This window comes from Ornithodoros turicata, chromosome 5, assembly GCF_037126465.1.
Source record: "Ornithodoros turicata isolate Travis chromosome 5, ASM3712646v1, whole genome shotgun sequence".
In the NCBI taxonomy this organism is placed as follows: domain Eukaryota; kingdom Metazoa; phylum Arthropoda; class Arachnida; order Ixodida; family Argasidae; genus Ornithodoros; species Ornithodoros turicata.
In genome coordinates this window covers 6,881,456-6,892,121 of record NC_088205.1, presented here as the reverse complement: position 1 = coordinate 6,892,121, position 10,666 = coordinate 6,881,456, and the positions used below count along the sequence as shown (strand labels likewise).

Genomic DNA, 10,666 nt, shown 5'->3' with positions numbered 1-10,666 from the left:
TGCTGCGCCAAAACACTAGGGCCTTGCAGGGCCTTTTTAGTGCAACAAGGACACCGTTTGTGGACGAAACCACCGCTCTTACTTCCGTTTGTCTTATCGCGCTTGATGAAAAAGCAAACAATATTGTGCTGTTCAGATGCAAATTTCTTTTTTGCCTCAAAGTAATCAAGGCCTTCCCATATGCGTTACGACCTCCACAATCCTCCGATTGCATGGACGAGTCGTTTCTAATAAGCACATTAATGGCTCAGTTGGGTTAGGGCTCCACCCCCGCTTGCCGTGAGGAATTGCCACCCTTTCCTATGGCTATGTAGTCAACAGGATGTCTTGATGCCCATAAAACAGCGAGTAAGCGGCACTGTTCCGAAACGGTCTTGTTTGCGCACGCAGTTTGATTCGTTCATTATGTCTGGTTCACATTGTTGCATTTTGATGCGTTACGGATGCGACGCAGCTGTCGTGGCAACGAAGCACGGTGAACCGAAAAGCATTCGCACCGCAAGAGTTTAGCTCGGCCGGTACGGGTTACCTCCGGCTATGCAACTGACCAATGAGCGAAGGCGCGCCGCTGCTGTGCTGTAGCCGTTGCTCTGCCAACATGGCTGCCTCCGTTGAAAGCACATTGGCGAAACGAGCTCTGATTGCTGTTAAGGCCTGTTCCGATATATAGCTGCGCGCTATTATAGCACTACAAAACAGCGCTCACTGTTATCGGACGGTTCACACTTGCAAAGCGGCGCAAGCGCTATAATTTAGTGGAAGTTATCGTTTCCGGTCTCTCCCAGCATGACGCCACCAGAGTTCGACATCGACGGAAAAATTCGATCAACTGACTGAACACCTTATCAAGAAGGACAATCAGAAAAATTATCAGACATTTGGGATGACGCACTCGCCGGTTCCAATGCGGTCGCCATGCCGTGAAATGCGGAAGCAAAACAGCTCCACGACTTTCGCGACGTCACCACTGAAGGGCCTCCTCATTGGCCAACACGAATGTAGTGCTAATATTAGCGCTGAAAAAGTTGACTGAAGCTCAACTCTGGCAAGCACTAATTTTTAGCGTTATCGAGCACTACGAGGAGGAAAATATCGCCCTATTTTGTAGCGCTATATATCAAATCGCTATATGTCGGAACAGGCCTTTATGCCGTAGATACGCTTCAATACAACTCAGATTCTCGGACCCACATCACTGTTGCCCGTCGATGGCTGTCTGTGGAGTGGAGCGGAGGCGTGGTTGTTCAAACAAGCGCTTCCCGTATCAGAAACCATGTGCTTCAACAGAGTGTCTTACGACAACCGCCTCCGCACTGGATCCGTACCGTGACCGCAACGGAGAGACTTTCTTCTCTGGCAGAAGTGTCGCTTTTGTGAGAAATGGACTGATAAGTAAACTAAGCGTTTCATAAGTAAAGGTGTCCCTGACACGCCAGCTGTGCCCTCACCGGCACGGTTCCTGCGCTTACGAGCCGATGCGTAGTCCCTGCAGATTGTTTGAATAAACCGGTGAGCACATTCACGCATTGGAAATACCGAGCGCTTTCCGCTACTGAAACCAGTGTGTCTAACCGAAAACGGTACCTGAACAGTTATTTTTGTTGGAACCGAACCCGAACCGAAATTTTCATGACACTGTTGAACCCGAACCGGGGCAGAACCGTGAAAAATAATAGCGGTAACCGGTTCGCAACAAAACGGTTCGGACTTAAAAGAAGTCAGCATAAGAGCATCTCAATCCGCGAACGAAGACACATTGGTATCATCATCACGCGTCCATGTCATGCCCCTCGCAGAACGCTGTCCGCCCGATATAAAGGGAACGGCCAACACGATCATCATCATCATCATGGATTTCGGAAATTTTCACTTAACAGTCAAACGAGGACGTACTGTAAGTATACTTTCAGCGTCTTTTTAACACGTTGAAGCGCAGTTGTCCTTGTGAGCGCCGCGGCTAGCGCCCCACGCACGCGCTGCGGAGTCTACTTTTCAGAGACGAGGCGTCACGCGGACGAATGAAACAGGAATGGAGTAGGCCAGTTACATAGCTCTATAGGACGAATGTGTGATTAAGTAAGCGCGCAACATTTCGCACGTGAGCAGTAAAAATTAAACAAGTCAGAAACATTGAGAAGGAGCGTACGCAGAACGGTGCCTGTTTGATTGGTCGTGGTTTGAAAAGTAAATGCAGTTCTGCTTATTGGTAGTGCAGTTGTGTCGTGACACATTGCCTTTGAATTGTGAATTAACTACTAGTACACTGCTGTGAGCTCGGACAGAGGAAGGCTGACAGACTTACTTTCGACATGCTTTAGTACGGTTTCAGATCGGTTCACGCTGCGAATGCAGTGTGCCTTCAAGCACCGTCGTCGAAGTAAAGTGCTGTCCATCTTACTAGGCTTCCTTTAACTTTGCTGGCACTGTGCGCGTGAAAAAAAGATTTTGGGAACAAAAAGTAGCAGGTCTACACCGCTTTATCAGCGTGGATTCTATTTACAATAAGTGTTCCATCATTCTCCTTTCTCTCGCTAAAGGGAGTACTTAACCGCTAAAACGTCAATGCAGACAATAGCAGTAAGCTATTAGCCACGCATTTCCTGATAAAATGAGTTTTATTACGCGTATTTAACGGGTATTTTTGCAAGGAGTTTTATGAAACAAATAAATGGAAGCGTTGAACCGGTTCGATTTTTGTCGTGGCCGAACCGGAACTGAACCGGAAAGAAATCAAAGCAACGCGAACCCGAACCGAACCCGTATTTTTTTGTGGTTCGACACCCTGATTTGAAACACATGTCTTTGTCGGAACCTGGCTGGGCGTCTGTTCGAATAAAGAGATTTCGAATTAACGGGATTTCGCTGTATTGGGATAGATACGGTATACCACATACTACTAACCGGTCCTATTTTGGCCCCTACGTATTTCATGCATGCTAAATCGCATAGGGCTTTGAACCGCATTTGTGAGAAAGAGGATCGGACTGATATGCGACGGATCGACCGTTTTCCGAAGCTGTTTTTCTCCCTTTGCCCACTGCATCCACTCCTGGGCCTTTTTGCGCCAAATTGCGCCATGTTGCCAGATGCTTATTGTGCTCAGTTCTTTAGTACCGGGTTTCTGAGGAACCCAGGAGTTCCGCGAGCCTTGACCTTAGGTTCCGCGCACTGTCAACGCTACCTAGATACCAGTGGCGTAAACGAAGCACGCAATCGTGCAAATCCGAGGAGAACATAATATATGGGGGGGGGGGGGGACCAGTGTGACGATCGCTAAAGTTCTTGCAGTCCATGTTGTCTATCTAAGAAGCACTGTTGAATGGTTTTCAAAGTATGAGCTTTTCAAAATATTTCCAACCTCGTGACACCACCTCATTGGTCATGACAGCCTATACATGTAATCGTATTGTGAACGTCCAAATCTGAAGTCCAAAAACGTCCAAAAAATGAAGCTTTTGTCAGTGTTTTCTTACACGATACGCGTCAAAGTTTCCCCCGGACTCCCACATCCACTGGATATTTAAATCCCATGCCCAAAATCGAGGTATCTCGCGCCGGGGTACTTAATCTTATTGATTGCTTGAAATTATCTCACTCCTGTGGACCAGACTTCATTAACTCCAAGGTACTCAAAAACACCAAACAACCTTCGTCACTTTTTTTGTCGTTCATTTTTACGCAATGTCTCGAATATGGCTACGTGCCTCAGGACTGGCGACAGGGCAAGGTCGTTCCAATTTTTAAGAGCGGTGATAAGTCATCGCCTCTTAATTATCGCCCGATCTCTCTGACTAGTATTCCCTGCAAAATCCTCGAACACATTATCTACTCGGCTATCTCATCTCATCTCGAACTGAACAATTTCTTTTTTGCTGAACAGCACGGTTTTCGCAAGGGTTTCTCTTGTGAAACCCAACTGTCGCTATTCACTTTTGATATTAGCTCTAACATGGACAGAGGTGTCCAAACCGATGCCATTTTTCTTGACTTTAAAAAGGCTTTCGTTCTGTTTCTCATCCTGGCCTCATCTACAAGCTTTCGTTACTAAACCTTGACCCCCACGTGTACAACTGGATTGTGTGTTACCTCTCTAATCGAACACAGGCTACCATTGTGAATGATTCCCTTTCTGACTTCCTTCCTGTTACTTCAGGCGTCCCACAGGGATCTGTCCTCGGGCCCCTGCTATTTCTTATTTTCATTAATGATCTCCCGCATTCCATCTCATCCTCTATCAGGCTCTTCGCTGACGACTGTCTATTGTACCGCCCCATACTGTCATCCTCTGACCAAGTAGCACTCCAGCAGGACCTTGTGGCTCTCTTTAACTGGTGTGTTACTTGGGGTCTTCCTCTTAATGCTTCCAAGTGTTGTTATATTCCCTTTTCACGGTCTAGGTCACCGCTAACACATCAGTATCACATAGGCCAGGATGTCATCCGTGAGTCTCATACTTACAAGTACTTGGGGCTTCATTTCTCCTCAAACCTCTCTTGGTCAGATCATATTCATACCATTGTTCGCGATGCAAATCGCAAACTTGGTTTCATCCGTCGCCACCTTAAACTTGCTCCACCTGAAGTGAAACGTCTTGCATACAAAACACTAGTCAGGCCGAAGTTGGAATATGCATGTAGCATCTGGGATCCTTACCAGTCAACACTTGTGGACCTTCTTGAATCCTTACAGAATCGGGCAGCTCGCTTTATTTTATCAGACTATTCTTTTCCGTCCAGTATTACATCTTTAAAGGCCTCTATCAATCTTCCTCCTCTTGCACACCGTAGGAAATACTTTTGTCTGTGTTTATTCCACAAATTCTACTACACCACAACCATCCGTCCAGGGTACATCACTATGGCCCACTACATCTCCTCTAGGATCGATCATGCCCATAAAATCGACCACATTCCATGTCGTACATCTTATTTCCAATTTTCTTTCTTCCCCAAAACCATCAGTGCTTGGAACGGCCTTCCCCAGTCTATCGTAGCTAACTCCGACTTTTCAGTTTTTCGCAGCCAGCTAGCTGCCAGTTTTGGTGTCTAATTTCATTATCATCGCATATGTTTTCTTAACGTTTTCACATAAGTGTTTTTTTTATTTTTATTTTTTTGCAAAGTGTTCAATTGCTTCTGTTCTGATGATCTGTTCTGTTCTGACTTGCTGATGTAACCCCCCCCCCCCCTCACTCAACGCTCCCCGAGGGCACGTGAGGTATTCTCATAAATAAATAAACAAATAAATAAAAATCAACTATTTTCATTCCTTTTTTTTTTTTCATCCTCAGTTTACAGTGTGCACAAGTATGTGTGTGTTGTCGCACACAGGATCAGCGGGGGGGGGGGGGGGGGAGTTTCCGTATCGAGCCCCCCGTACCTTGGAGGTCTGGCTACGCCACTGCTAGAATACAGAAGACCTGCTTTAGTAGACCGTGTGGTGATGACGGAACTGTGTTTGGCCGTCTGTAATAATGCTTATTTTTATTCGACATTTTTTAAAATAAAAGAAAAACATAACTGCATGTATTTAGTATTGTATTAGTATTTTCGCCGTGGGTTATACGACCATACGGACATCCTGCAGGACAGCGCGTATGCAACTAACGACTGATTAGCTAAAATTTATCAACTATAATGTTTATGATGGCAGAATTGGCGCCCTCCATTATTCACATCTATCGTCCTTATTAAACACCCTGAGAAGCGAACTTACATCGAGAAATTCCCGAATTTTGATATGCAAATGAGGCGAAACGAGAACTATGCACATCTCTAGCGTCGAAACGACACCACGTTGGCCTTACCTGTTCCGTCTATATCGGTCTGTCATCTTACATAATCTATATCGATCATATCTGTTCATTATTATGGCTGTTGATTATAGCCGACTCCAATCAGCTCTAAGGCACGTGCCCTCTCATGTGGATTGCCTGTCGCTCTTTCTGCGCCCGAGCCGTGCCTAGTTCAGGTTTTGGCTCATTTGCATAGCAGAATTCGGGAACTCCTCGGTGTACGTTCGTTTAATAAAAACGGCGGATGATGATGATGATTAGTATTTTTATGGCGCAACAGCGACGAAGGCCAAAACGTTGTTAAAAGTGTCACATAGTTAAAAATGGAACGATGAGGTTAAAACCAGTACATGCTACAAATTAACCCACGTATTCTGTTTTAAAAAATGGTTTCCTTTAAAAAAAAAAGACGGTGGATGTAAATAATGACTGGCTCGAATTCCGCTATGCCGGCATTTCCCAGAAAATATCTCATAAGTTAATTAATGAATTTTTGGCTAATTAGTTGTCCAGTTGTTGCATACGCTGTACTACAGGATGTCTGCCTGGCCGTATAACCCACCTATGGAAACGAAATTTATTTATATAAAAAGTCTAATTAAAAAACTGTACAGTGATATAGGAGTATTGTCGAATTGTGTTAACTACAAACGGATCCGTCAGTCATCAAATGGGTGCGGATCAATTAGGATAAATTTATTTACTTTGCCCTGCTTTAATGCGTGTTGTCATATAGTGACAATATCGCGTGCATAATCGTCACGCGGACTTCGCCGCGTGACATTACCCTGGTTCGTTACGCAGATCGACAGGATATTTCGTCCTGCATTGCGACCACTTGACACGTCGTCCGAGGTGGCGAAAAGAACTAGCAGCAAGTCATTTGGAAGGAAGGATTTTGACGACGTATAACAAACTGCGTCCACGTAGTTCAGGCATGTCTTCTCGTGCTAGGATTGACGTTACTAAAGGAAGACAGACCAGGACTGACAACGAAGGCCGCCTGAAATGCACCACCAACTCTGATGCGGTCCTGATAGGCTCTTTCCAGGAGACCTGCGACAACTCATCGAAAGTCACAGAACGACCTAGAAGGGAAAATATAACTCTGGACGAGGCTACGGACTTGACGGACGCCGAAAGCAACGGGTTGCAGGAAACGTCGCGCAGAAGACACGAGACGAACAACCACGGTACCCCGACGAGTCCATCGACTGTTCTTGCTGAAAAGAGTTGTGGAAGGTACCCTGATTTTTCCACGTACATTCCGGAGGAGCCTTCGTTGGACCGCGCAGTAATTGGCAGTACGAGGGAGGGACCATTCCTGGAAAGCAAACTGGCCAGCAGCCGGTCAGACACAAGGCATTTGAACCACAGTTGTCTTCAGGCTGAAAGGACTGAAGAGGACTCGAAACGGTATTCCAGACATTGCAAGCTGCCTTCGCAACGGTTGACGTCCACCACTCCAGCTGCGAGTATCACCTGGGATTTATCAATTCCTACGAGTACGCCCAACGCGTTCGGGACCAGTACTTTGGTTGTTCTTCCTGAAGACGCTTTAAGACTGCATTCCGGTGCGTCCGCTTCGCAAGTACATGACCTGTCATCTTCGATCGAGAATAGCGAGGACCGCCCAACGTTTCCAAAAGGAATGGGTACGAAATAGAAGTTTGTTGTGCTTCGTTAATTTATAGCTTATGTATAACTTCCGTTTACGTAAAGAAGTTACGTGCCACTTGTAATGCTAGTGCATCGGCGCCAGCCACTTCCCCAAACTGATAGCGGTGCACACGAACGTTGCATGTTATGCCAAGTCTGGTTGTAGTGGAGTTCTTGACACCTAGGTACTTGGCCGCAACATCTAAAAACTTGATGACTGTTTTAAAAATATATATTGTTCCGCGTAGGATATGTTTGTTCGTTTGAGGCTAAAAGGAGGTTTGTTGATAAAGTGAGCTGTAAGTGATGGTAATAAAAGGTAATCCATGGCGAATTCATAAATAGCTAAAGGCCCGCTCATTTTATTGAGATTTTTATTTCGTCATTTATTTTCCTGTCCCATAGTGCTGTCTGTATCCCCGAGGACTATGCACCCCTACATAATACGTACATCATTGTGCCCCATGGGGGCATGAACCCGTGCTTGTTTTACTTGTTGACAGAACAGAATCCTGTACAAGAGTCTGACAGTATACGTTTTTCTTGCAGACGACGGTGAGATGACGCTGAAGAAACCACTTTGCAGTCGCGTCGGGTGCTGCTTGGCCCTGGCGGTATTCTTATGTCTCACTCTCTTGTTGCTCTTTCTCTCCATCTACTACAAGGCTACGAATAAGAAACCAAAGCCTCTCCGCGAATTCTGCACCGAAGACGAATGCCACAGAGCGACCTCTTATCTCACCAGCGTCATCAACAAGTCTATCGACGCCTGCGATGACTTCTACCACCGCGTATGCTACCGCTGGTCCAACCTCAAAGAAGGCGTTGGCTTCGTTGACGACGCGGTCGCGTCCTTTTACGAGTCCACTGTCCACCATGTCTCCAGTCTGAATAGGGTGAAAGCTGATCGGGATGGAAGCCACATCTTTGTGGCACTCCTCAAGAGCTGTTCAGAATTCGTCAGCACCGAGCAAAATATCACGCGTGTTGTGACCGTAATCAGGAAACACCTGACTCTACCGGAGCCACACACATCGTGGGGAGACCTTGTGGCGTTCGCTGTGCAGCTTGTCCTTGAACACGGAATTGCCACAGTGATAGATATCGGATGGGAGGAAATTGGACACAGACTCCACCTGTCTTCTGAAAATTCGCTTCTGGAGAAGCTGCAGGCGACTGCGCACGTTGACCGCTACAAGAAATACATCGCTCAACTCTTCCACGTGCTTGCCGAAAACAAAACTGAAGCGGTTTTGGGTGCTGTGATGACGTTGGAGGAAAGAATCGTTGAAATCGTAGCGTCCGGGTCGACCGAGCGGAAAAGCTATCGTTCTTCCGAAGCCTTCGAGCGGCTGTCCAGAAACCTATCCGCTCACTTCTGGATAACCGCGGTCAACAAATATTTACCACCAGCCAAGGCGCTCGGGCCGACGGTAACAATTCTTGCGTCAGGACTAGATATTATAAGATTGGTGTTGATGGAGCTTGAGTCGGCACCGTCGTCCGTCTCGAATCCATATTTTAACTTGCTGGTCGCGGCGGAGGTTCTTCAATACGATTTTCTCGGAAGTATATCAGCGAAGCCCACTCATCCGTCCTACGTTTGCCTCCGAGCAGCACAAAGGACTCTGACTCAAACGTGGCCCAAGATTGTTTCCATGATCTCGGGATATGGCTACCACGCACTCTACCTTCGAGATCTGTTCCATCAAATACACGTTTCTGTCGTAGACAGGATCAATTTGTCCAACTGGATGGACGGTGAAATGCGCGCGAAGCTGCGTCAAAAGATAATTAAGTCGGTCTTCTACACATTCTCCGAAGCGGACAGATTTCCAGATGCCGTGGACTACACCGGCTTGAACCTCGAAGGAAGTGACTTCGTGTCGGCATATTTATCCGCTCTGGCGTACGAAGCGCAGGTTCTAAAGCTTTCGGTAACGAGCACGAGCACTGCAAGGATGTTAAGTCGCTTGCAGCTCTTGGGAACCGTTTATTTCGACGATTCCGGTTCCAAACTCCTACTACCTACTGCCTACGCGTCCAAGCCACTTTTCTACGCAATCGGCGGAGAGCAATTTCATAACTTCGCGACGGTGGGCATTACGATCGCTGTTACTCTTCTAAGCGCAGCGGCCTCATCTGCGGGGCCTTCTGAGGGCCTCTACGCTCTAGCTTCAGCGTCTGAATGCTACAGGAACCAGTTTCAAGGCACCTTTGTGCGGTGGAAGCTTCCAAGATATCTGGGGAACAGTGTGTTTCTCTGGACAGCAGCCGTTCGAACGGCGTACGAAACGCTGAGAAAGTATAGTCAGAGTAACATGTCTCCCCGAGAGTTTGAGGTGTTCTGGCCACGGATACAGCAGCTATTCTTCGAGCGGTACTGCCTTCTTGGCTGTGTTTCCGGCGAGACGAGCGACGTTCTGTCTCCTCTGCAGCGGTGCGTCATACCTTTGCAGAACATGCCAGAGTTCGCTGTAGCTTATAATTGTCGTGACGGGTCCCGGATGAATCCCGTTTCAAAGTGTAGTCCGCTGTAAAATGAACTTTGATAAGAGGCGATATAAATATGGAGATTATTACCTCATTTAGTTGTCAAGTGGTCAGCTGATTTAGCGATAGATGAGTAGAAGCTACGGAGTAGCGGCATAACCTCATCTGTAGGGTGTCGACTAGGAAAATCAAAAGGGGAGACTGCGCTACCCACCCTGCCCAGGGGCGTAAATAGTGCTTACAGATTTCCTCCGACCGGTGGGCTGCGAGCTTGCTCCTTACCGGAGTTTCACCCATGGGCCGTGCACAGGGTCAAAGAGCTCATACATATAGGTCAGGTCGTGCAGTGAAATTCAATCAAAACTACGGGTCTTTCCATTCGCAAATATATCGATAATTTCATAGCAAAGTAGACCCCCCCCCCCCATCCAACTGCACTATGGTGCACCGCAAAGCAGTTTAAAAACAACTTTCTGCACGTAGAACGTGTGGGTGTTTGCATAGGTAGTTGGAAGGTACGACTGACGTTCCGGAGGAAGCCCGTCGTATAGACACATACGTCAGCACATGTGCTGCACGCGTGTATTCCTGTATGTCCAAGTAGTATAGGCGTGGCCAGAAAAATATTTCGTGAGGGGACCTTACATGGGGGTGGCGGTCTTCATCCTGGTTTCCCTCTCCCAATTGCTCTACCCAAGGTATAGGGTTTCGTGGGTTGCG

General features: G+C 47.0%; 1 protein-coding gene across 1 annotated transcript; it reads left to right on the top strand.

Annotated features, from left to right (window-relative positions):
• The first annotated feature begins 6,599 nt into the window (after window positions 1-6,599).
• On the top strand, window positions 6,600-10,040 carry LOC135395279 (uncharacterized). The gene is made up of 2 exons (XM_064626513.1): window positions 6,600-7,449; window positions 8,003-10,040. Exons 1-2 carry the CDS (start codon window positions 6,732-6,734, stop codon window positions 9,991-9,993), a joined length of 2,709 nt encoding a protein of 902 aa, XP_064482583.1. The 5' UTR covers window positions 6,600-6,731; the 3' UTR covers window positions 9,994-10,040.
• Window positions 10,041-10,666: the final 626 nt, after the last annotated feature.